Here is a 27,978-nt window from a genome sequence, read left to right on the forward strand (position 1 = left end):
ATGATTATAATTTTGTTATGTAGTAAAAATGTTATCTATGGGGACTTGAATACACGGGGTTTCATCATTTGGTCATCATGGTTCTATCCCATGAGACATTGCGATAAGGCACACGCAATCTTCCCACAATGCACCTGCATCCACCAAGATGGCGGCGAATTGACAGAAGAAAGTGGGTTCCTCTTCCTTCTTGTTTTGTTTCCGTCTTATTTCTCCAAATTACAATTTCTTAGCCGCTATGTCTCATTGAATGACCAGACCTTGCTTTTTTGGTGCACTCAGACCATATCGCTCGGGCTGACTATCCAGCGGAGTGTTCCATACGGAAATTGTAATGTTGATTGTTTACAAATTGAGTGTCACAAAGTTTCGAAGACGTATTTTCCAAAGAATTTTTTCGGATCATAACATTTTCTTGTAGCTCAAATTAAACAAATGATATCCAATTGAATCCCATCAGTTGAATTAAATTTTAATGGTTGATAAGTAATAAAACCACAGATCAGTCAATAATTATCGTGTAGATTTTATTATGTCGTAAATTATATGTTGACTTGAAGCGGATCTTTGATGATACATGTCAGTAGTGTATAGACTGAAATGCGATCAGACAGCACATATGAGAACTTTTGTTACCTAGTCTTTGTCTCATAAGTACAGATCTGTCAGTCTTCCAACCATAATGTCTGTTTACATTCCTTCTCACTCATCTGTTTGCATAAGTCGACAAAAGTGCAAGTAAGGATTTACATAACAGTAACACCATGAGTACATACACAGCTAATGGCTTGTATACTTAGCATACTAAACTTCTATACACAAATTATTAGAAACAATGGATAACTACATACCTGTGTATCGTCATGTTACTTTTAATGGTTGTGTTAAATGAGAAATTACATTGCCAGTATAAATATTACACGTTTAGGGCATCCTTTTGATTTGATAGAACATGACAGTTTTAAAGGCAGTGTCTCATATATACGTCCTTTTAGATTGCCTGTTATGATGAAACATTGGTGTCGGCATGAATACAGAATCCTGCCATTTGGCACTGTGTCCTGATCTTCATATTGAAACCTCTGTGTTCTTCTCTCCCATAGGTAGACATGGAGGGGCAATGTGGAGTCTCTCTGGAACAAGCCAATGAATATTTTGGGCAGCAGGAGTATGGGAAGGCTGTGGAGTGTCTCAGCAGTCTACTGACCCACGTCCCTGATGCTGTCAGTGAGAGAACAAACCTCCTGAACAGCAGGGCCAACTGTTACCTGCGTATGGTAAGACTTTATATAGGACGGTTAGGACCTTAACACATTCTTTCACATGTAGGATCAAGGATGCTATTTTTGACAGTCATTTCCAACACTTATTTGCACCATAGGTAGCTTTCATACAACATCTGTACCATGCACTCATGTTTTCCTTTGTGCCATCAAGGTGTTTTTGGTTTTAAAACTTTTATAAAATATTGCTATTCAATAGAAATGCTTGTAATTCTTCAACTACATCAAGCCTTAATTGTCCTTAAGGAATGTACCAGTGGCTTGTCAGTGTAGCCTTCACATGTGTTGAAGTTTGCTGACCCTACAAGATGGCCAGATACCGGTTCCTGTGCATATATTGGTCTGAAAAACATACCTTCAACCTCTCTTCTTGATCATGGGTCTGCTATTTTTAGCACAGTTGGTCAGCACATACATGTGATTAGACTTTGCCTTGCAATTAGATTTACTGTAATTTGGTTGCCAGGTTACAATGAGTGATATAAAAAACGTGACAGAAAAATAGCAGTTTGTGGAGATTTTTTTATCATTTTAGTCTGCCTCAGCTGTGAATGTTCCCGTATAATAAAAGTTTTTCAGGATTGTCGTTCTTTTGATTTATGATGTAAATTGTATATAATATGTTAAAGTAACAAATTGTAAATATTACAATATTATAAAAGTATTTCAGGGTTGACTTTCTTATTATTTATCATATCAAGTGTATATTACATGTTCAAGTAACATTTTATGTGACAAACCATTGCACTTTTTTATTAGAAACAATATGAGAAGGTGGTGAATGACAGTGATGAAGGTAACTGATATTTTGTACTCTTAATTGACATGAATGTCTTTATGATACTCTTTCTTGAATGTAGTGCCCCATTTTGAAGAATACATACACTGCTTTGTAATTCTGAGTTGTTTATCTAGTACTTTCTGCACCTGGATGTTCTTTCATGAATGTTGTGTCACATATTGAAGAATACTGTATGCATCTGCCATCTGATATACTGATATATGTACACATGTTTTATGGTCCTCCTAGTTTTATCTCTGGGTCCAAACATCGAGGCCCTCCTGAGGAAGAGTAAGGCTCTTGGAAAGTTGGGAAGATTTCATGAAGCATATCAGGCAGTGGAACAATGTCTGGCTTTGGAACCACAGGTGAGACCCAGAGAATTATCAGTTACCCTGAGGCTGACCAATCCTTCCATCCAGGGATAGAAATTTGCTTGTTGGGACAAAAAAGATTCACCCCACCTGTCCCAAATTTTAAAATTTTATGACATGAAACTGATGAAAATGTATCTTGTAATGACAGATTTAGCAACGAAAATTAACAATTTGGGCTACCAAACAATGAGTGGGACAGAAGAAAATTCAAAGATGGAGACAGCCGTGAAGACCTAGACAGTCTGGCTTTATCTGGAGTTTGAAGGGCTTTGCACAAATTCTGTATATCTGTAAGGCTTAAACTCCAACAACAAATGGTGATTGAAATGCTAACGGCATAAAAGAAAATTGCGGATTCAAAGAATTCATAGTTATATAAGTTATCGTAGTGGAGAATACACAAGGGATCTTGTACATCCTTGGTCTCACATTCTAAAGCATCAACAAATGCCAGCTGTAGCATGCCAAAGGTCATGTTTTGTGTTAGCTGGAAGATCATCTGTCAAACCTGGATACGTCAATGCGTGGGGGGAGCGAGCATTCATATTACCTGGGGGAGGGCATGTGAGGAGAACTGCTAAGCCCAATTCATTTAAGATGTGTATTGACATTTTCAATGCACATTTTAACATTTCTGCTGGTTATCCTGATCACAGAACTCTGGTGCTCTAAAAGAGCAGGCTCGCCTCCAGACGGTGGTGGACGCTCTACAAGATGAGGTTAGTCTAACCTTCTTTGATTGAAATCTTTTTAAAACACAGTCGATCACGTTGACTTTGTCCATCCGTCTTCTTGCGGCTTATTCCGTGCAAATGGTATGTTAAACACCCACACTGTGTAGGTGGTCTATTTTTACATCCTTTCTTGGAACAGTGAGATAACGCCTGTTGTCCCCAAGGCTATATTGCTGAGTCAGCGTGACTTGTGTCGGCAGGTGGCTGATGAAGAGGAGCTAGCAGCAGCAGGGAAGGAGCGGGAGCCTCCGGAGGGCTCGGAGAGGGACTCCCCAAACATGAACGGGTCTCCCAGCAGTGCCAACCTGGGCAAGACATCACAGGGCTCAGGCACTGCAACAAGTAGGATAATGCTTTATCCTCTATGTCAAATTTCATTTTGAGTCAGTCTTAAGTTATTTATTACCAACTTTTAGCATTCACTGTTTGCAGTTATCAGAATTTCTTTTATTTTCTATTTAAGTATATATTCATCATTTGGCTCACAATTGCCTACATGTATTTGTTGTATTGTTTTTCTTCATTGATATAGCATAGAAATAAATGATATTTCATTAGGATGAAATCCTATTTCAAAATAAGCCAAGCATGCTTTCTTTTTCATGGGCATGTTTTTAGAACATATTGCAGATGTGTCGTATTGCAGATTCTATTCGTTTTCTATTTATAGATCCAGCTATGTACATTTTTTGTAGTGCTTAACCCTGATGTATGTTCTGCCCCAGGCACAGATGTGAACCTGTACTGCTCATACTGTGATGTCCAGTGTCAGACGAAGGTGGACCTGCATCTCCACTGTACCAGCCTGGCACATCAGGCCATCATCATGTCAGACTCGGGCAGAGACTGGAAACATAGGCCTCCTCCCAGGGGCATCACAGGAGACGAGTACACACTCTGTCAGGAGTAAGTCCCCATCGGCACTTTTCATTGGTAGTCATGGAGATTGTGCGAAAGAAAGTACTGTAGTAAATACGCTGTAGTCTCTTACTGCCATGGAAAAAAAATTTCGCGGTGCTTTTATGTTTGCAGTTTTTGCGTTACAAATTTACTGCAACTTAAAACCACAGCGAACATTTTTTTCCATGGCAGTGGAGACTAACAGTGCATGGTGCTACCGCAAACTTAAAACCACCTCAAACAGTCCTTTTTCTCACTACTGCAAAATTAAATCCCCATGAACTTAAATGTATTTAGTAGCTTGTGGAGAATTTAAACTGCGCATAGGCCATTTTCTTTCTGTGAGATGTTATAAAATTTTAGCTAAAAATTCATGAGTGGAAGTGCTTCATGCAATATTGTGTCGTGTCATACAATCAAAGTCGTTATCATTAATTCAGTAAAATGTAGAATTTAATGCTGATGGAAAGAACACTAATTCGAATTGATCCCTGAATTTGCTCCGTAATCCAGGCACATCAGCCAAGGAAACTGTCAGTTTGGGACCCAGTGTACAGCAGCCCATTCTGAGGACGAGCTCGCAGAGTGGCGAGAACGTTACCAGTACCGACAGATCCGTATCCAGCAGGCGCGAGACAGGCAGTTGAACGGAGAGTCTTACTCTGAGAAACTACTGGAGAGATGGATGTCGTCCTCTACCCCACACTCTGTGGTACGTGGCTCTGTTACAGATTTTCATAATTTCTTATCTTTTCATTCATCTATCATTTATCATTCTTCTTTTATGAATATTTGCTATGATTAGAGAAAACTCAAGAAATGACCGCTAGATGAACTTGCAATCTAGATGCAAGGTTCAGTGAAACAGATTGAAGACTGATTGCAACTGCAGGACATGTACACGGCCATAGAAGCAGAGCACATTAGATGATGATGAAACAAACTGCAAACATGCCTGGCAAATACTTTCCATGCTGCAGTCTGTCTAGAAGCAGATCATTTTTTGGTAATTATGAAAAGGATAATGTTAATGAGTTTATGACCTCTTTATGCAGATGAATGAACATGTGGAAGGAGTAATGGTGACTACTGACAACAAGCTGAATGTGTCTGTGAGCAGTAAGCAGGCTTCCCACGCCTGGACGTTCACCCTCAACTGTAAGGTAAGGTTTTTAGCCTTGCTTTTATATGCACTCCATGGGTGCATGTTAGTGGGTGATCACTAAGGTAGATACATGGAGGTGTAAGTTTATGTCTTTGGCGTACTGCTCCAGCTTCTCACTGAATTATCATCATCATCTGGTCGTGCTGGTTGCACGGATGCACATGACTCTCTCCCTCCAGCCATCCCTATCCTCCATAGCCTTGGGCAGATCTTCAGCTGAGCAGGAGGCATCTTCACAGAGTTGATGTACATGTGTTTTGTGTGATCTTCCTATGCTGGCATGCAACGGTGGCTATCTATGTCATACCAAACTCAAAAGGACTTATCACACCTAAAACACATTCACATCCCAATCAGTCTGAGCTTTAAATTTCATCTGTTGATAGAAATCATTCTTAACCGGGGTCAAATTGTAGTTCCTTCAAACTAGATTTGGGTAAACCCTTTTTTGTGTGTTGGAAACCAGCTTCAGCTTACGCGTCTGAACGTCTTTCCTCTCTAATTACCGCCACCCCTCCAGCCTGGAGTGTACCTGTCCCGTGTGGCCCTCCTGTATGACGCACACCGGTCCCACTTCCACCTGGCCAGTGTCACCAGTAATGGGGACCAGCAGGAGACCAGTCACAACCTGCCACCCATGTGCCAGGTACTTCTGTTGTAGACTGTATTTTAAGTGATTTTAATCCTACCTGTGTTGAACTAGTATTATGGACATAAGTATGTACGTTAAGATCAGCACCTCCGTAAGTCAACAGATTTCATGTACACCTGCGTATGCAGGTTAGTGCAGGTAAAACTGGAGCTGTGCAGGTATTTCTGCTGTCTACCTGCACCTTACCTGCACTGGTCCATGTACTTGCTTTTAAACATAAATTTCCTATTGATGTAGGTGTATGCGGATTAGCTGCATTGACTGTTAATGTATAAAAGAAAAAAATGGCAATGGTTCCTCAACAATTTTAGCATGATCCATACTGCCTAAATTCAGAGTGGTGCAGAAAAAATTTGTCTGGTGCAATTTTCAATGTTACCTGCACCAGTGCAGGTATGCAGAAAAGGTATTTCGAGCCCTGTATTTGCAAGTTAATTTCTACTAAACTGAACTGAACTGCCAGGAGTGGAGTGCCAGTGGCACCGACCCGCCCGGCTCCCCCACCAGCCCCGTCACCTACACCATCCGCCTGGTCTTTAATACCGGCATCTACGGAACCTTCCGCCAGTCTGTGGTGTTCGACTTCGGGGGCAGCCAGGAGCCGGTGCTGCTGCAGCGAGTTTGTGTGGATGTGGCTTCTTCAGAAGAAATGAACCGGCTAAACCAGGTAAAAAGCTCTACTGTCTGTACTTTATCTATTTGTTTGGCTAGCATTACAGGTAGCCATGGTCGCCCAACCAGCTATGGCTATTATAAAGGGCTGGTCATGGGAGAGAAATACAAAATACATTGAGTAACTTTCTCATTTCAGAAAAGATGACTTTGCAATAGTTAATTTTTGTGGCAGAAGTTATGTTGGAACCTCTATATACTATTTGCCTAGGGAAGTGTTTGGAACAGACTATTTTTTTTTGCATGTAAAGGGATATTGAGTGAAATATGCCGTATTTGCTTTACTATTTATCCTGGATAACGTGAGATACAATCAAGATTTGCAAGGTACTTGTAAGGGATGATATGAGGTACAATCAAGAACAGTCTACTGTCTATACTGTCTCATTACCTTGATTATGAGATATAGCACAATCAAGATGCTGGTAATGTATGGCAGTGATGTTAAGGCAGTGTCTATCAGACCCCAGGATTTATTTGCAATGTAAGAATGTATCGTCTTTAGATCTAGCAATGATAAGATAGCCCTTAGTGAATGTATATTGTATATAATTATGATAAATGCTACAGTCTTACCTTATATTTGTACTTGTAGCTGAGAAAGTGCTGTGGACAATTGTCTACATCATATTGGGTAGGTAAGATGCAGTCCTCACTTTACATGTTTCCCTACAGGTTCGAAATAGCATGTTATGCGTAGGAGAGCGCTGGAGCAACACCAACAAGACCATCATCGAGTTTGTCCCCAAACCCGCGGATGCGACGGAAAACGACAAGGGCCTGATGTCGTTCTACACGCCGCCTGCCTCCCCCGAGCAGCTGTTCACGCGAGAGGTGCTGGACGGACCACTGACCAAGAACAACTACAAGGGGCGGATGCACGATCTGCTGTATATAGAGGAGATGGCACAGTACAAGGAGATCAGCAGGTCTCAAGCCATGTTTCTATGTTTTAGATTTTAACTTGAATGAATGCTGTTTCTCTGAAATTTGGATGGTACAGAACATAAAAAATGAATATTGAATCACCTTCCATATAGTATGTGACTTACCTAATGAGAGCTGTCTGAAATTTAGAGATGTTACCAAACGTATCTTAAAGGCTTGAAAGTGAACATTGAATCACCTTGCATATTTTTTTAGTATGATGTAACATGACTTGCCTTTTTGTATTACAGTTGCTGTATTTGTTTGGCCCAAGACTGTTAGTAGATAATGAAAGACATTACAAATTGTACTCTTATTTAGATGATGTATATGTTAGTTTGTTGAAGATGTTTTAGGCCAGGAATGGAAAGCAAACTATAAAACCAATGTTGATATAGATTATACACACAGTATGTATGGGTACGACAAAATGGATACGACGATGGATACGGCGACGATACGACAAGTTAACCTTCTTTTACTGCCTAACCCCATATCCATATTAAATCCGCTGCCAAGAGCTGCCTCAGCTGGATGAGGGTTAACTGAAGTGCATTATTTTATGCAGGTTCAACATGAAGGTTCAGCTGCAAATGGTGAAGAGTTTCATGTTGCTACCTGGGACCAGCGGTGCCAAGTACGCCCAGTCAGGGGAGCTGTACTCACGAGTCAAACTGATAGAGGATCTGTCAGAGGACACCATGGCAGGGCGACTCATCCTCAACAGGTGGGACCTTCTTTTGTTTTGGTCTTGTTCTCTGTTAGTGTTAACAGCAAGGAGTGACTTTGTCATGTATGTTATGTATTGTCCTAATGCAATATACCTTAGTTAGTGAGTAATTTTTGAAAGGTTTGGTAGGAAAATGTACTGTTTGAATTTGACACAAAGAACGGTCGTGAAGGTCAAGATCTCCCTGGTAGTGTGCCTTAACCACTTGAGTCTTTTTCGTTAGAGGTTAGCCAGGTACAAGTAGAAGCCTTACTTGTTAAAAACAATGTGTACATGAATATTTTAAGCCATCTAAGTAAGCCCTTATCATTTATGTTACATTAGATAGTACCATCTCTTTAAACAATCACTTCTAACGTCAGCCATTACAGCCATCTGTAAACGTAGTATGTAAGTTCTGAAGTAATATTAGAAAGTATCATCTTCTTTAAACAATCACTTCTAGTTATACAGAACAATAGACAAGTGCTAACTTGGAAAGCCCTTCCATTCAGTGTCCAAGCTGTTTTGCTGGCGCCCATGGCTGGGAAGGACTCGTCTCCTGACACGATATACGAGGCAGTCGTGGAGGAGAAAGGGAAGGGCTTCATCTTCCTGCGCGTGTCGGCCAAGTGTGTGTCAGACCTGAAGCTGATGGCAGACAAGGACATGAGGGCAGAGATGCAGCTACAACTCAACAGGTCAGCTCACTCTACAGTAGTAGTAGTATCCAGTATTTGATTATACTGCTGCTGGGGTCCCTGACACAGGTAGGCAGCAGTTGGCTAGTCTTCACACCGTGCTTCCATGCAGCTCTGTCCAGTGGGTTCACTCTAGTTAAACCGCTTATTTTGATGTCTCTCCTAACACATTCTATCCAGGATTTCTTGCTCAACAATTGTTGCCTGACAATTTCAATTTCAGTAGCGCTAAATGATACAGTGTGAATTGCCCTGAGGAAGGTGGTCGACAGTCCACTGAATTTTTATAGCTGAAAATCATTGGTTTTGTCTAGAGAACTTTGTTGGCCATAAATGATAAACATGTTATTTTTCAAGGAATAGCTTTTACCTGAAATAAAAAATTACAAGATAATTCATTTGCCTTGCATTGAACACACTCGTTAGAAAAAAATCTTTGTTGTAAGTACACCAAAAAGTAGTTTTACTCAAGCAACTGGATATGGTATCTTATTACCTGGATGTATAACCTACATCGACGTTTGTTGTAAGTAGACTTGGATGTTCAACATTGAAAAGGATTTTTTTGTCGTTCATGAAACATCAAAGTGTGCAACACTAAATGTCAACTTGTATGTTTTATAGTTTATTGTTTGTTTTTTTACTTATTGTTGTGATTCTGCCCCACTGTCAGGTTACCCATATGTGAGATGCACTTTGCAGTAGACAAGGTGCCAGACATGTCCATCCTCTTCCCAGAGGTGCAACGCCCCACTAACATTCCATGGAATCCACACAGGTGCAGTCAGCCTGCAACTCGGTTGTTAGTCTAGGAACGTTTGTTCATGTTTACCAAGTAGTAGAAGTAGTAGTAGAAGTAGAAGTAGAGACATAGGAATGTTGCCAAGGAATGATGTATTTAAGTAATGTAATAAAACAGCACAATGTATTAGTAGATTTGATTTCATTTTGCTCTTTATAGTTTGTGCATACACACTGTATGTTAATTGACAAACATCAGCAAGTCAATTAAAGCTAAGTTACTATTTTCCTAACTTTTAGTATCCCTTTCTGTTTATTATGAGGGAAGCCCATTAAATGTACAAAATATAAAGTGCAGAGCTTTTTATTTGCTTGGGTGCTTGTCAAGTTGTTTGTTTTGTTGTTCCGTCATTCGTTTGGTTTATAGTTCAGTTTGTAGCTGTCTTTCTGTCAGTTGGTCTGTTGGACAGTCCTTCCATCCTTTGATGTGTTTGAAGGGCTAGTCTATCAGCCTGTCCATCAGTCTCCATTCGATTTGGTCCTTCCAATGTTCAAATATTTGCATACAGCACGTTTTATGGTTCATTGACCTACTTGTTTAACAGACAGTGGAGTGAAGACCTAGACTTGCGGCTGAATGCCAAGCAGAAGGAGGCTATCCTGGCCATCACGTCATCCCTGACTGTGCCCCTGCCCCCCATCCTGCTGTGTGGACCCTTCGGCACAGGCAAAACCTTCACTCTGGCTCAGGCAGCCAAGCAGATCCTCAAACAACCCAACACTCGCATCCTCATCTGTACACATTCCAATAGGTGAGAAAATTAACTGAACCTTTCTGTACATTTGTGACATTGATCTACACTAGTGATGCTGATCTACACTAGTGACACTGAGTGATGGATGTCACTTGAAACGCCCGGAAGTAAATCTCTTGTCAGATTGAATTGTGTTTGGACCTTTTTATACTTTCTACCAATGTTTAGCTTAAATGTTTTCCAAAAATTTTGAGAAAGCCACTTAAGATGCATTAGGAAATGTCATATAAGTTTGTTATGTATTATGAAAAGCATATCAGAGCTTTAAGTTCATTCCTAGAACTATTGCTATCAAGTTCTGTTTGTGCAATGGCAATGGTTAGCTTAAAACAACACTTGCAGTCAAATGATCAAAAGTTACATGCAGGTGTGTTTGGTCTCTCAGTGTAATGTAAGCTATAATAACCAGCTACTGCAATGCCGTGCCAGCTAAGCTGATGTGTTTCATCGAAAGGCGGTTATACCAGCTATACAAATACAGATATAGAAACTGTGACTTTCGTACCCAGTCTTTTATACTGTATTAACACGATTTCTTGTACTGCTCCTGTAGTGCTGCTGATTTGTATATCAAGGAGTACCTTCATCCGTACGTCCTGACCAACCACGAGGAGGCGCGACCCCTCAGGGTGTACTACCGGAACCGCTGGGTGCGTACCGTTCACCCCATCGTCCAGGGCTACTGTCTGATCTCTGACAGCGGCTACAACTTCCGGATGCCGACCCGGGAGGACGTGATGAAACACCGCGTGGTGGTGGCCACCCTCAGCACCTCCCGCTACCTGTGTCATCTGGAGCTCGAACCAGGTCAGGTCTTGTTACCGTCAAGTTCTGTAGGAGCATCTTCACTAGATAGCCTTAAACAACACTTGTAGTCAGATGTGCAACTGGTCCTTTAGGTGTGACAGGTCATTCAGTGCAATATAAGCAAGCTCAGCAACTGTATAACAGAGTAAAACTGTAGTTGGTATATGTGTCTATAGTTGGTATATGCATGATGAACATTTAACAAAAGATGAACATTTGTTGTTACCAACCCAACATTGTATTTCTCCAGGCACCTTTACCCACATTCTAATTGATGAGGCAGCCCAGGCCATGGAGTGTGAGACCATCATGCCTGTTGCCCTGGCAACAAGCACCACCCGCATCGTCCTGGCTGGGGATCACATGCAGGTTTGTCTCACCTCTGGTACCTAGTTAGGAAACCCTGGGATCAGGCTCCTTGCAGGAAACTAGGCAATACTTTGTATGTTGTTTGATGGAAAACTGAAAGGATAATTTTTGATGGTTGGACATTTGAGCTGAATGTTGTGTTGGTCTTAAGCAGTTTATCCCACCGTCAACATTTGGAACCTTTTGTCAGAAATTTTGTCTATGAAAATGTAGCCCTTTGACTTCTTGGACAACAGTGGCATCTTATTTGTGATTGCATCCCAAAATCTGAGGCCCAGATGCATTCACACACTGGATCTTTTCCCTTTAGGCTTTAGGCCTGCATCACATTCCCAAACTGGGGCCTGGCAGCGTAATATAAACGACACAGAACTACACAAAACATAAAGAGATCTAGAATATTCATGGGCATTAGTTGTGCAAATTTTTACGTATAAATTTCTACTTGTCATTTTCACAAACAGCCTGTCCTGGCCCCGATTTGGAAATGTGATGTTAGCCTTTGTAGAAGGGCTTGGTATCACAAGACCTTTTGACCTGCATGAAATATTCTTTCCACTGTGCTTTCCAGCTGAGCCCACACGTGTACTCAGACTTTGCCCGTGAGAGGAACCTGCACATGTCTCTGCTGGAGCGGCTCTACCACAACTACCCCTCCAACCACCCCTGTAAGATCCTGCTGGTGGAGAACTACCGCTCACACCAGGTAGGGGGCACTTCCAGAACTCCATTCATCTACAGAAATAGCATTATAAAAACTTACATAACAAAGTTCTTTATTCACAACCAGATATTTACAACAGACGGAAATTTTGGTCACATTCTGTCACCTTCCTTAGGGCAATAATTTGTTCTACTTCTCACTGCAGCAAGTCATGTTTATTGTTGATGTTAGTAGACGTTATGAATTACGTGGGCGACTTCCTAATGAACTCTAAGTAAGGGCATGAAGGCTGTAAAAGAAATAACAGATACAGTCAAACCTGCCCATCCAACCAACTCTATCCACCAACCAACTCCAGTCAACAACCACTCTGAGACGGTCCCGTCCTATTTTGCATGGTAATGGTCCTCTTTTAAACAACCAACTGCTCACCCCAACCAGCAACCACATTTTTGCAGTCCCCATGGGTCTTTCACACCCCTCTCAACAACCAAAATTGAGAGACAGTTGCTGTGTCTGATCCATCCCAGCAGCAGCCATTTTAAAATGAGTGCTTCTGTAAGCTCTGACATTTGCATCAGAAACAATTTTGATCCACACTAAACCTCACAACAATAACACCATGTAAACATCAGTAAAAATCTGTTAGAAATAATGTCCTTAACAGTTTTTTTTACTGTTTTTCAACTCTAACATGTCAGTGAAAATCAGTGAAGCATATTTAACACTGTGCACATCAGTGGGAATTTTGACATACTGACAAAAGAGCTTGTTTTAGCTGTTTAAGGAACAGACAACTAACAAACAGAACATGTTTGATTGATAGACAAACACAGCTCTGATGGTTAAACAATGGTTTCTTGAAATTAGTTTACATAACAACATGGAGACGTATAGTTGTCAATGCATAATTTGGACATCTTGTAGTACGAAATGTAACATTACTTGTAAACACGACAATTCAGCATGTTTTCTTGTAACATTTTTTTTATTATTTTGCATTTCTTTGCTGAGTTGAATTGAATATACTCTTTGGGGGTCAAAACTTCATCAGTATGACTTTTCTATTGGTCTTTTTTAACCTCCTTGGTAACAGTAATACATTACCTACAAGCAGATGCCTATGGTAATTTGTATACCAACCAACCAGCCAACCGACCCCAGTTTTATCCAACAACCAACTCCAGTGAACAACCATATTTCCTTGGTCCCTTGAGTGGTTGTTGAATACAAGTTTGACTGTATGTGATAGAACAATTGTATGTCTTATATCCTGTGTCTGTATCATTCAATACACATCACTTTCACATTACCTTGTGCACACTCAGGCCATGTGCTATAAACCATTAAACCGCAGTAAAATGTGATGAAAGAAAGAATTTCAAAGAAAGAACTGATAGATGACAGGCCACTCATTTGTCTTGTCTGTCATTTTTTTTCTCCAGAGTATCATTGAGTACACATCCAAGCTGTTCTATGAAGGGAAGCTGGTAGCCAGTGGTAAACAGCCGCGACACAAGGTGCACTTCCCACTCACCTTCTTCACTGCTCGGGGGGAGGATGTACAGAACCAGAACAGCACCTCCTTCTACAATAATGCTGAGGTAAGGACTAGTCCTTTTTGGGGTCAAAAGAGGACACTTTTAGATCTGTTTATACCCTGCTTTGAATACCCATCCCTAACCAATATATTTTTTTTGCCTGTGTCTTCTAAAAGTAACCATCTAAAGTGGCTAAAAAGCCACTCAAGGTTGTACGTTACACAAAAACAGAAGAGCTCAAGTTACGAGGTTAAGAAGTGTATCACTAAATTAGGCCATAGTAACCTGAAGGTAGATACCTGAAGGTAGTTTTTGGTTGGAATGTTCCATTGTTTGATGAAGAACCCTTTGATTTTGGTTAGTCTACATGACACATGTTTGTTGATATTACAAGAGATTACAGAATCACCCATATGGCTGTTGGCACCTGTTTCAGGTGTTTGAGGTTGTGGAGCGAGTGAAGGAACTACAGGACAAGTGGCCGGAGGAGTGGGGTCCCGTAGATGAGTCCAGCATCGGAGTGGTCACACCGTACTCCGACCAGGTCTTCAGGATCCGCGGAGAGCTGCGCAAGAAGCGACTGTACAACGTCAGCGTGGAGAGGGTTCTCAACGTTCAAGGTTAGAACCTTACTTATTTTTGTTGTGTAGTTTCTATGGAGCATTCTGTGTAAGAGTTAAAAAACTGGAAAGCAAAATGATGACATTTGAAAGCAATCTTTAATCTTTTTGCAGTGAGTCTGTTACATATCCCGGTGTACTGTAAATGCATTTAAGTTCGCAGGGATTTACATGGTTAGTTCGCGGTAGCGCCATAGACTGCAGTCTCATACTATAATGGTAAAATGTTTGCAGTGGTTTTAAGTTTGTGGTGAAGTGGTCACCGCGAAAACCACAAACATAAACCACTGCGAACATTTCTGCATTTACAGTATTATGAAGCCACACAGTATGATATATTGACAAGACAGTCATGCACTTTCTCGAAATGCAGTTCATGCTCATTAGTCCTACAAAGTAAATGTTCTTGATCTCTAATCCTTTAGGGAAGCAATTCCGCGCACTGTTTCTGAGCACTGTCCGAACCAGACACACGTGCAAAAGCGTCTCAGAAAGCGTCAGCAAGGAGCAGGAGCTCGACTACGGCTTCTTGTCTGACGCGAAGCTGCTGAACACCGCCATAACCCGTGCCCAGTCCCTCGTGGCTGTGGTGGGCGACCCTGTAGCTGTACTCTCTGTGGGCAAATGCAGGTGTGTAGAATACCATGTCTATGATGGTTGTGGTGGCTTTATTTCATTAGCTGTTGATGTGTTCCTGTTCTATATTATCAAGACTATTTCCTCTGACTTTGTTGTGTACTGGTAGTTGTTGCCAAAGGTCTTGCTTCTCCCCCTTTAGCTAGTAAGGCCGGTGATGTCATAATCCATTACAAATTTGTCCCACCAAACCAAAAGACTGCAGTAGACAGTTTACTCAAAGAGAATAAATTTAACATGAATGATAGATTAAATTCCATTTCATTTGCACTTTATCACGGTGTCGCTAAATCTGCCTGCTGATAGATGTTAGTTACATCCATTCATGATTCTGTTGGGTACAGGAAACTGTGGGATGTGTACCTGGAGAAGTGCAGCGAGGCGGCCAGCCTGCACGGCATCACCTGGGCGGCCATCAAGGCCCAGCTGGACGGGGTAGAGCTGAAGAAGACTTACGTGCTGAACCCGCTGGCGCCGGAGTTCATCCCGCGAGCCTTACAGATGGCCCAGCTGGCACGGGCGCCTAGGAACTGGAATGTGTCTCCGCGAGGAGCCCAGCCGTTTCTGCCACGCCACCCTGCTGATGGACAGGTCCCCATCGGTCCGACGGGGAGCCCCATGCGGGCTTTTACGCCGCCCGTCGCGCCACGACCAACCTTCGGGAAACCTCCCAGCCCCGTGCAGCGCATTGACCCCTACACCGGTGCTAGCTTACTGTATGTGCCTTCGGCGTATGGCAGTAACATGCTCCTGCCCATCCGACCCTTCCGACCCATCCCTCCGCACTACAACACCCACATGCTGCTCCCCGTAGACCCACGGGTCTTCCCCCACCACCCCATCATGCACCCCTTTGCTGTGAACCCTCTGTTGCAACAGCAGGGTGCCGTGGCCCCTCCCACGACGGGCACACACCCGACCACCCCCACCAGCATGGCGGATCAGGGACAGGGCGATGCCAGTCGAGGTGGGAATGTCGCTGGCCAGGTTCCCGACAGGTCGCGGGGGACAGAGCCTGTATCTCCTACCGCTGGAAGCGGGGCATCTAGTCAGAAGAGACGTGGGCCAGACGGAGCCAGCGCGCCGTCAAACAACGCTGCTTCATCGCGTGGCTTTGTGTTCAACCACACCGCTCGCAACATCCAGCCCAGACCAAGTCCCACAAACCAGTCAGCCAGTGGTAGCGAGTCCCCCACGTCACCCCTCATGACCCCCTCCCACCCCCAGGGAGTGGCCCCACCCGTCTCGCCTTTCAGGGAAAACCCCTCGCAGGGACGACAGTTCAACCTGCCCACCAGAGTCATGGAGGAGCCTCAGCGCTACCCCGGCATGGCACCGCCAGTCATGGAAGGGAGAGCCCAGGATCACACGGAAGGGAGGGAGCCCGGGGTGGGGAGTTCCAGTAACGCCAGGCTGGGGATGTTCGGTGGGCTGGGTCAAGCGGCCGGGGCAAACCCGCGGCGAAACCTGGAGCAGATGTTCGAGGCCCAGCGGCTGAGCGAGGCGGCAGAGCAGCAGCGGCAGCAGCAGGCGGGGTGGAGAGGAAGCATGCCGCCTGCACACGTGGAGAGTGTGGGACCACATCATATGGCCAGGTGAGGGAAAATCTTTTTTAACCACACAACCTTCTGGAGTGATTCTCCAGTAAGGTTTGTGTAGGTATGTAAATACCATTATAATTCAGACTTTATTGTTTCAAGTCTGCAAAGTGGTATACTGAATAAGGATTTCAAAGAAATTATTCGACTGTAACCTGATATTCAGGTGATGAATATTCACACCTGTAAGTCTTGTTGTTAAGGGACCAGGTAAGGCAAATTATGTGGATGTAACTGATCATACAACAATCAGTCAATCAAAAATGGTTTATTGTTCAAAAGAATGGCAGCACTAGTATGAATTGTGCCCATTGTTACATTGGTCTTGTCCATGGTGCTGAACTTCTGGCTGCTGCCTTTTGCCTCGTTTCTTTTCTGTGGTGCACTATAAGAGGGAATAAAATATAACATTGCTGGTAATTAGAGTGTGATATTGTTAATATGCACATAGTTTTTGCATTCGAAATACAAATTTTACACCTACAGCAACAAAATCTTAATCATGGCATATAGAACAACTGGTCAACAAAGTCATTTTGTTTCATTCAGTATCTTAAACAGTGACAGTACTGGACAATTACAAAACTGATGGTGCAAGTAATCCAAAGAGTCAGTGTTTTTTATAGTTCCTTTATAGGTTATGTCTATATGAGTCTTCAGTAAATGTAACCAAAGTGATGGGAATTCATAACCTGTAAGTAAAGTATACAATTGTGGTAAATGTTTGCACCCGGTCTGTAACAATGGTTGCTATAACTTGCACCTGTAACTCTGATGTTCAATGTGAGCCCATAGCTGTATTTGTGCTAACGTTTGCCCATGCTCCACAGATATCCAGGCCAGCCCATGCGGCCTACAGGGCCCAACATGTTCCCTCCTGAACACCTCAGCCCCACGTCACAGCCAGGCCCGGCCCCACCGGGTGGGCCTCACTTAGGCAGCATGGAGCAGAGACAACAAGGTATGAGTGCACAGCTTCATCTTGTGTGTGAACACCTGATGTATGTACTTAAAAGTGTTGTAAATCTTGAAATATTTCCTCTGTTTTGTTTTTGTGGTTCTTTACAGCGACCTCTCATCATTGGTATCAAAGAGGCTGATTAGCAGACTTTAGTTCAGAAATGCGGCCAAATCGTAACTCGATAATTGGCGCAATTTTCAACTCGCGAGTTGGCCGATAATCTGTTCAGATGTGAGATTCTTCAAGTGAGCTGTAGTACTGGTAGATTAGCCTTAAAAAAAAAGGTTGTACCTCTTTAGAAATACATTCCGGTAAAATAATGTTACAAACTTCAAAAGGGAACCGACGGGAAAATGTCAGTTGTAAACAAAGGAGAAGGTCTAATCCAGCTCTGCTGTAAAACAAGAACACCCTCTTTAACCTCTACTTCAACAAATTTGATTTCCTTCCGTGTGTTTTAGTGAAATTCAAATTTTTTTTTTGTATAGTTATGTACCGTTTTCAAGCAAAGGATTCCAGAGGTTTACCATGTACGTCAGGCACAAACCGATACCTTCGGCACATAAACATGGCATCGGTTTGTAAACAAGCTGGAGGGCCGACCGGTCTAATCCAGCTGCCCCGCCAAATGGTCCCCTTTCTTCACTTCAGTTTGATTTAAGTGGTTGCTTTTAAATTATTAATAGTTATATTTCTATATTTTTTATATTTAATTTATGTTAAGTGATGTGCCGATTTTATTTCTATTTTTCTATCAAGGACGCCAGTGGGTTCCCATGCATCATCGAGCACAAGCCCATACATTCGGTACATCAAGCAGGCTGTTTGTGCTCTTTTACCGCCTGTATTGAATCACAAAATGTAGTTCATTATGAGAATACAAGGGTGTAAGGTGTTTGTAATTAGAAAGAATACGTTATTGAATCGGAAAACGAAGGTTGCTTTTCTGAGGTGTCAATTCTCTGTTACTGCCTGTATTGAATCACAAACTGTAGTTCATTATGAAAATACAAGGGTGTAAGGTGTTCGTAATTAGAAAGAATACATTATTGAATCAGAAAATGAGGGCTGCTTTTCCGAGGTGTCAATTATTCTCTGTTACCGCCGCGTATTGAATCACGAACTGTACCACATTATGAAAATACAAGGGTGTAAGGTTTTCGGTATTAGAAAGAATACGTTTAACTTATCAAATCGGAAAACAAAGGTTGCTTTTCTGAGGTGTCAATTATTCTCTGTTATCGCCTGTATTGAATCATGAACTGTGGTGCATTATGAAAATACAAGGGTGTAAGGTGTTCCTTATTAGAAAGAATAGTATGAAATTACGTTATCAAACCGGGAAACGAAGGTTGCTTTTTCTGAGGGGTCAATTATTCTCTGTTACCGCCAATATCGAACCACAAACAGTAGTGCATTATGAAAATACAAGGGTGTAAGGTGTTCGTTATTAGAAAGAATAAATTTAAATCGGAAAACGAAGGTTGATATTTCCGAGTCATGCTGGTTAGTTACACTTCCCAATCAAGGGTGCAAATATGTAGCAAAGGGAGTGTTACTTCATTGCTTCTATGGATGTGTTTTGAATGAAAAATATAAATAGTGTACTTCATCGACAAACTATCCGTTTTCTGTCGGGTAATTTTGTGCGTGTGTGGTGCAAATAATGTACGTAGGGAAGGACGGATTTTGTTTACAAATGGCGACGAGTTTTGTGCGTCCCTGGTGCGGGGAAGGCCCAGGAATGTTGGCAGGTGATATTTCCTTGCATGACTTTAGTTTTGGTATTGTATTATAATGGTGGCGGAATAGACGAAAATATAGCAAAGAAGGGACTGAGAGGGCTGTGTCAGTAAGACGCGTCATCGTGGGAATGACTGGTATGAAAGCTTGGCGACCAGGTTGTGAACAAAACATTTCCGATCCTGCCGTCAAAGGTGTGAACCAGTCAGCTACTGTTGCCATTAGTCAAATGAGCGATTGACATTGATTCCTCTTGCATGTTTTTCAAGACAGGATTTTTAGGGCCTTCCCCTAAAACCTTTTGTCTTTTTGTGTGTAGGCATGCGTCATTCTCATACTTTTCGACTTTTAAGTACCTTTTAAGTCCCTGCAAAACTGAATGAATTATTGTTGTAATTATAGCAATCTTTTTGTCTTTCTGCATGAAAGACATTTTTCTACTTTGTAAAACTGGTCTGTTTTTACTGGCTACTGTTGCAATAAGGTGGTGTCCTGTTCAAGATATACCTGTTGTGTTGAATTATTTAGTTTTGAATTGCAACTATTGCTAATGTGTTGGTTTTATTCTGTTTTTCCCGTTCAGGATTTCCTCGGGGTGTACCACCTGAAGGGAGGTTCATGCAGCAAGGCCTGATCAGTCGAGGACCTGGCACTGCACCTACCATAGGGGAGCAGCACTTCACTGCCGGTACCCAACCTACCGGGAACAGGGACTCCAGGCCGGGTGGACATCTACCGGTCAGCGCCGGTGGGCAATTGTTCCTGCGAGGTGACCAACCCTTCCGGGGAGCCAACCTCGGTATGGGGGTAGACGGCCAGTCGATGGGGAGTGGAGGAGCGCTGAGTATGGGAAATACAAACCAACCTCTCGGTCGAGGAAACCAGAACATGGATAGGGCTAATGTTCCACTCGGCGGCAGTGGACAGGCTGTTGGTGGTGTGAGCCAAGCCATTGGTGGCTCTAACGCAGCGGGGCGGCTGATGCCTACGGAGATGCAAGGCATGCAGAGAGGAAGCGGTACAGATAGCGCCAGTCTACAGGGCAACCGTGGTTACAACGCCATGCAGGCGCCAAACCTTGGCGAGAACAGCGCGCTTGCACAGTTAGCTACCGACCAACGCCAGGCTCCCAACAGTCGCTACAGTTACCAGCCACCGCCCAGGTTCATCCGGCAGCAGCAGGCCAAAGCTCAACAGGACTTCCCTCCTGGTCCTGGCCCTGCTCAGCGGGAGCTGGTGGCAGACAGGATGAGGGAAGGGACACCCCTGTACCAGCGCCACGTGGCCAGAGGTGGGGAGGTACAACAGCCCATGGGCAGATATCCTCCGGGACAACCTCCACAGCAGGGACAACCTTTCCTTACACCTGGTCAGACAACGGAACAACGACAGCACCTCCAGGCAGATATTCCAGAAGCACTACGTTTTCTTACGCAGGTACCACAGGAGGTCATCCACTTTATGTTGTCTTGTAGTCAGTAGAGTTTGGGGGTGTTTATATATTCCAAAAGAGAGCAATGTGTGAAAATCCTTCAACTGAAGGGTTTTAAAAGGGTGATGAGGAAGAAACTTTGAAGATTGAATTTAGATTGAAAGAACCCTGGGCAGCTGTGTAAAGATGTTGCTGACCACATCACTTCTTACAATTTTACTTATTTTTAGGTACCTTTATGGTCTTTCACTCCATTTCTGAAACTGCATTTTGGAGGTTGCTGTACCTGTTTTAACACAATATAACCATACTGAAAACCTGACGACTTGTGGAATCTACTACCAGATGTATCCATGTATCTACATGTATGTTTCATACTGTGTTTGATTTCAGGGAAAATTTGCCTTACTTGACATTTATCTCCCTGCAGTTCCCCCAGCCCACTGTGAGTGTCCAGGGGGCGCTCCCAGTGCGTCAGGAGACGGCCAGCGCTACTCCTACAACCATGTCGTACGCTAACGTGGTACGAGCGCCGCCGCGACCAAAGAACCCCTCCCAACCAGGACAGGACAACAAGGGCAGCAAACCACTAGCCTTGGACGCCAACGTCGGCTACGTCTCAGGCACCAACGGACTGTACACTTACTTCAAGTGATGTGTAACCACTGTACATGTACATCTCTTTCTCCTCTGTAATTACTGTACATAATTTCAAAGATCATATTAGTTACCATACAACAAAAATACACCAAAAAAATACCTGTATTTGCTGTATATAGCTCTTCAATTATATAAACTTTGAAATCTGTTATTTCGGAGTTTAGATATAAAGTTAAAATTGCATATGGGCCTATTTATTTTGATTTATGATATTTAAACATTAAACTTAAGTAGTAATGAAAAAGTACATATGTTAGATCTCTGAGTTTTCTTTTGATAGGGAAGTTCTGCTTTGTGAATGTTGGTCATATTTAAGAATGAAGCAATACAGGACATAAGACTAGCTGTAAATTGATGCAATGTTTGTAAAATACCCCTCCCCCCCCAAAAAAAAAGAAAATAGAATGTGAAAACTTTAACAGAACAATTGTACAAATCGTCCAACTGTACAAATCTGTCCAAAGGTATACTCTCTCATGGCTATTTCCACTACTGTCATATTTTCTTATCTTAAACCACTATTGTTGTACAGACAGACTGGCTCATTGTAAATCACATAACCATGTACATTTTTGCAACATCCTAAGGGTGGGGCTTTCCATGTTACAGCTATCATTTTTAAATACCTGTACAGATTTACATGGATCTTGGGTATGTTCTAAGGTTTCTGCATTGTTGATAAGAAATTGGAAAGAACTTGTAGAGATGCCACTGTACTGGATGATTAATCCAAGTGGCTGAAAGACATAACATCCTGTATCATACAAGAGAGAGAGTATTATACAAACAAGAAAAACAGCAAAAAAAAAGAGAAAAAGATGTGCATTAATTTGTATTATAAATTTGGTTCTATGTAGGTTAGGTTTCTCATTTCTTTCATATTCTCTTTAGGACAAATTTGATATGTAGTAAATGATCTTCAATTTGAACATATACATATAGTTTGAACATATAGTTATTTATAAATAGCATTCATCATATGCTGTGAATAAATAAATTCAAATGATAAAAAAATATGGGCATAAATGTAACAAATGTACAAATGCAATTACAGTACAGGGTTGTATATAATATTTTGTTCTTACTACAACAACAAAAAATAACAAAAACATTGTATAATACACTAAATATAACAGAATTTAACAAAGAACTACTAATGAAAGCATGAAGGAGAGACATGAAGAGTAAGTGTAAGTAGAACAGGATACGATATGTTGTAATGACATGTATAAAGGGGAAAGTATATTTTTGTATGAAAGGTTTGGATAGGTGTAAGCACTTGTGTGGTAGTGGTGGAGATGGTAGTCAAAGCTGTTGCGGCATTCACATTGCTTAGACCATACCACTCGACTATGTATCTACCTCTCAGAGTTTGCTACAAAAGGAAAAATGCAATTATTGTATGGTGGAGGACTCGATGTACTCTTCAAATGTGTCGTGAGCAATGTCAAAGACAACGATTAGTCTTCAAGACCTTTCTGTGTGGTTTTCAAGTGTCCTGGTGTGTAATTGAATATTGCTTCTTGAAAATGATCATAATGAATGGCAAAGTATTGACAGCTTCAAGAAGTATGTCAAAATGTTGATGTAGACCTGTGCTTGCTGCTCATATTTCTTAACCTTCAAGATGTTGCTGGCGAATCCACACCTTTGGACTGGTGTGAGTTCTCTGGTCATTCAACATGTTGAAGGTTACTAGTGATATGTGACTGAAATCCACTGCACTTAAGAGAGTGTAATGGTCAGCTGTTGTGTTTTTTGTAGAGAATCTTTTGGTAAAAACAGAGAAAGGAAAGGAGAAACAGTGGTTGCTTCCAGTGCATTACTAGTATCTGATTGCTGTTCCATTGAGAGGTAGAATGCTTGCCTTTGTGGCTATAGCAGAACAATGTTGAAGAAGTTGTTTGAGGTTGAATGGATGCTCAGGTTGAGAGTAAATTGAGGCAGTTGATCGAGTCACTGGAAAAAGTGTTGAACACTTGAATCAGCTGTAAGAAGATGGGGTCTGATTTGACATTTGTCACAAAATCTTTAAGTTACTTATGAAATACGAATTGATTTGTTGAATCATTCTGTTATATATATACTTGTATCCACAAAAACATACTGTTATCAATAGTTCACAAATTAGATGGTTAACTTTACTTCTCTTTCTGACTTAAGTTTTACATTCAATTGTATTTAAGTTCAACGATGGTAAATGGACATGGAATGTGAGTTGAAAATGTGGAAAAGGCTGGATTTTTTGTCATATTTTCCCCTTAGGGTGGTGGTTTTGCATGTAGTCATGCACCACAATAATTGTAAATGTAGAGAAGCTTTGTAAAGTAATTATTATATCGTTATGGAATTTTTTGGTGCAAAGTAAGTAGAGTGTAAATCTGCCCATCAGAGCAGAGTTAGAGGAGGGAGTAAAAATTAAAGATATCTTAAAGACAATAGATTTGTAGCCTAGCTGCATAAGGGAATGATTGCAATTAAACTAACCCCAGTTCACCATATACTATAATTGTACCATATGATGTGGTCCTTGCTTTTTGCTTGCATGATGACATAATGTGCAGTAGAAAATTAGTGTAGGTGTAAATTGTACATGTAACTATGGACTTTATTTCTGAGGCCACATTACCTATGTGTTAACTGTAAACCCATATTGAGAGTGTGCAAACATGTAACGTACATATTGTGAATACCTTGTACAGTGTGGCATAATGTTACATACAGAAATACTGCACGATATTCGTATGTGTTATCCCCATGTATGTTTTGCCAAGGGAATTGTGCCAGGGATATTTTGAGAATGTTTTTACAGAGTTCTCAGAGCCAGTGTGCCTGTAAATATGCCTGTGACTTTGTAGACATCACCCCCATTGTGTAAATGTACGTATTTGCATTTTGAACATGTGGACCAACTTCAGACTGTGTGTATCGAACACTGTTACCATGGTGATGGAATAAACCAACATTCCTGACCAGGTGTGTACTACCTGCAGGCACACCTGTGTTATCCTCTCCCTGTGCTAGGCCAGGACAGGTGACATGCATATTAGGCATTTATAAGGAAAGTCTGAAAAGTATGATATTTATAGGCTGTACCTGGGGGTTATTCCATTCAACAAATGGGGGGAGAAACTTTTTTTGTTTATTTTTTTCTAACTGGAAGTAAAGGGCTGACAACAATCTAACATATCTGGAGATAAAAGTAACGGTGTCTTTTTTTTTTAAAGATAATTTCCCAACCTACTCAAAGTTTTATTTAGAATGGTCATATTTGATTTCAAAACCACATCTTTCTTTAGACTAGGCTTGATGAAAATAAACCAATTTTGAAAAGAAAACCATTTAACAACTGTAAATACATATTTTCACAGTTGTTAATGTTGCTGCCTATAGTATCAGTTATATTCTGTCAGGAATATGCAAGCCTAGTAGGATGAACTTGTTCTTCAAGACAGTCACCTGTTCTTGCCCAGGCTTCAGGTCTGTAAACTATACTGTGATATTCAACTTTAAGGTCACACCAACTTAACTAATAGGAGTGAAACAGAAAGTACTTTGAATCAGCACAAAGATGAAAACTATATATTTGTATGTAAAGATATGGTTATGATAGTGATACTAAGGAGGACTTACTAGGACACATTTCTCTATTCTGCTTCAGCTCAAAAATAATTTAAGAAACTTACTAGTTAAAGTGGTGTAACCTTTATAGCCTCTATCAATATTTGTACAATTGTATAAAGTTCCAAACATTTCTATATGCATGCTTCTACTCTTATAGAAAGCTTGGTATTTTTCCTGCTAGCATTCTAATAAAAAAGCAAAGGTTTTGAATTTTCCGGTTGACCAGGCCATCACATTTTTGGTTCCAATGTTTGTTCTTACGAAGGAATGGAGCAAATTTGTTTTGCTGTAAAATTTCCAACCTTACAGCTGTCCTTCCATTTTATTTGATGCAAAATTATTTGACAATGTTATTAAGTAATCACAGAAGGTGTTATATTCCGTTATCATTTGGCAATAATCCAGAGCTTAATAGTATGTAGTTTTTGCTCTATTTGGTTAGGTGTGTTACAGATATATTTTGTACAGTTGTGGTATCTGGCCTGGTGTTTTCATTTTGTTCAATTAGATATCAGCGTAGTGGCTGTCGGTGTTAGTTCTATGCTGCATCCCCAATAAAACTTTACCAAATGATATTGCAGACAGTTGTTTTGTGTGTATCTGTATATTACTGTACAAAAGGCATTCCTAAGAATGTAATTTTTTTCCTTTCAGACAATTCTCATCTTTAAAAAAAAAGTTTTTGACCATACTGTTATTTGCACCAAGCAGCTGAAAAATGATCTACTGGTATGGCATATGTGTAGATTGAAAAAAAAATCGGAAAACAGACGCTAATGTTATGGAATGCATGTAAAGTCAGAGAAGGTGTGAAAAGAACAGAAATGAAAAATCTATTATCCAGTTTACCATACTGTGTTTAGTCATTTGTTCAACCTTCCTGACCACTTATATTTCATCATGAAGGCAACTTTTGTTTGGCAAACTTTTTTTTATTCGTACACCTGTAACATAAGAGCAAACTACTATCTGGAAGGAGCCCCAGTAGGAATACTATGGTACCCAGGCTAGGTGTACCTGGTCCAGCAAATACCCTTTGAGAATAGGATTAGAGACAACAAAGTACAGACTAAGGCAGTCCAAAATTTTAAACTTTCTTATTGGTGGAAGACCACGCTTTGCCCTGGTGTGTTGGAGTAAATGCTATCACTTTGCATATCATCGTATAAATTAGAGAAACCAGGCTGACGAAGATACAGAGAAACACTGCTAATAAGCTACGATTCACACTGACGTCACAATATGAAGTCTCGCGAGAATCCATTTCTCGCGAGACTTCTATACCAGTGCCGTCATTACGTATCTTCATCTCTCTAGTGAGGATTGGAGAAAGTAGGGGTAAGATAGAACCCAAGGAAGAGTGCGAATCTCGGTCTCGTTATGGCTTAAACAAAGAAGACACCTCGGTCATTCTTGCCCATTCCTTAACCTTCATCGAGGTCCATCAGTGTAAATATATAATATGTAGGACTGATCAGACTGCCGTTTAGACCTATATTCTCCAAGCAGAGGGAGCAGGGACTGTCAGTGATAGAAAAGTTGCGGCCACTCCTAGCCCACTCACCGAAACATCTGCTTGGAGGATAGATGGTTAAGACCATCTACTGAAACCCCATTTATACAAGGCTCTGTGAATCTGGTCTCAACCAGGTACAGAAAAAACAATTTCCAAAGCCTGGTACAAATCCCGTCAATCCCGTGCCTGCATACAGATTTGCAAAGTCTGGTATTAATGAAGTCTAAGATGCCAAGGGCCAAAGAAGGAACACATAGTTTTTTAGGAAAAGAAGTTGCAATATACTGTACCATACACATTAAGACAAGAAACTTTGCCAAGCATTAAAAGTCAGGATGCTTTATTCATATACAATGTTACAATTTCTTATCTAAGTAGACTTAAGATTCATAATGCTGATCATTTATCCAATAGTATACACAAAAGGCAATTTTCAACATTGTTTTGAGATAACATCTTGAAACAAAACCTAACTTACAACATTTGCTTATAATATGAGAGGCTGCATGCTCTGTACTATCAAAGCTTAATGCCATACAAAGACATTGTGTCACTTTTTAATGTTAAACTGTAACTTTGTAAGTATCTTGTAACTTTAGTTATGTTGAATTTACGTGTATTTTCTCTCTAAAGATTAGATCTTGTACTATAGGGTTTGATTTGTTACACAATTCATGACACATTGAGCATAACGTTTGTTATCTAAATAATATCAACTAACAGAGTGAGCTTGCCTAAATTTAGACCAATGGGAAGTGCAATGCTTGGAACATAACAATACACAATTATAATACTTAGCATCTCTGAAACACATTACACAGTTACATGTACTTCTATGCACAGATGTTTGGGAGAGAATATATTTGTGCCACCTATCTGTCATCTACCCCTACAAGTCTCATTGTCGAATTAACCAGAAGAATTTCTTTCTTCTTATACATTTGCATCATTGTGTACCATGTGGCAAAGACCAAATATACCATCATTTGTCTTATTGCTGTCCAACTAATAAAACAGGGATATTGCAAAATCTGAAGGTTTAACCAAGAAAATCATATTGAGAAAATTATTCTGGGTATAACTTTGTTTCTTGCAACTCTAGATCCATCAACGACAACAACTGCAACAGGCAGAGGTAAGAAACAACTAGAATCCAGATTTTCTGACTTTGAGAATGATGAGTACCCAGCTTATAGATGTAATGTTACTTATACAGGGCCTAGCCTATACCGCTTACACAATGTACCTTGCAGAGATTTTGACAAACAAGGCTGAGATTTTACTTTTGTCAGGGTGACCTCAAGCCAGCTGTCAGCCAATCAGAGATTTGGATTTATCTAAAGGAAACAT

The 27,978-nt window shown here is 41.1% G+C and overlaps 1 protein-coding gene across 1 annotated transcript; it reads left to right on the plus strand.

The window, feature by feature from the left end:
- The first annotated feature begins 21 nt into the window (after positions 1 to 21).
- LOC118429267 (probable helicase with zinc finger domain) lies at positions 22 to 25,322 on the plus strand. The gene is made up of 27 exons (XM_035839743.1): positions 22 to 172; positions 1,104 to 1,277; positions 2,043 to 2,079; positions 2,314 to 2,432; positions 3,098 to 3,160; positions 3,340 to 3,517; positions 3,901 to 4,081; positions 4,589 to 4,787; positions 5,131 to 5,238; positions 5,761 to 5,886; positions 6,356 to 6,559; positions 7,240 to 7,493; positions 8,060 to 8,218; positions 8,716 to 8,901; positions 9,575 to 9,679; positions 10,248 to 10,454; positions 11,011 to 11,264; positions 11,515 to 11,633; positions 12,205 to 12,339; positions 13,743 to 13,901; positions 14,275 to 14,458; positions 14,884 to 15,088; positions 15,439 to 16,689; positions 17,523 to 17,653; positions 18,413 to 18,460; positions 19,980 to 20,845; positions 21,259 to 25,322. Exons 2-27 carry the CDS (start codon positions 1,110 to 1,112, stop codon positions 21,481 to 21,483), a joined length of 5,871 nt encoding a protein of 1,956 aa, XP_035695636.1. The 5' UTR covers positions 22 to 172; positions 1,104 to 1,109; the 3' UTR covers positions 21,484 to 25,322.
- Positions 25,323 to 27,978: the final 2,656 nt, after the last annotated feature.

The sequence above is a fragment of the Branchiostoma floridae genome, chromosome 13 (assembly GCF_000003815.2).
Source record: "Branchiostoma floridae strain S238N-H82 chromosome 13, Bfl_VNyyK, whole genome shotgun sequence".
NCBI classification, from domain to species: domain Eukaryota; kingdom Metazoa; phylum Chordata; class Leptocardii; order Amphioxiformes; family Branchiostomatidae; genus Branchiostoma; species Branchiostoma floridae.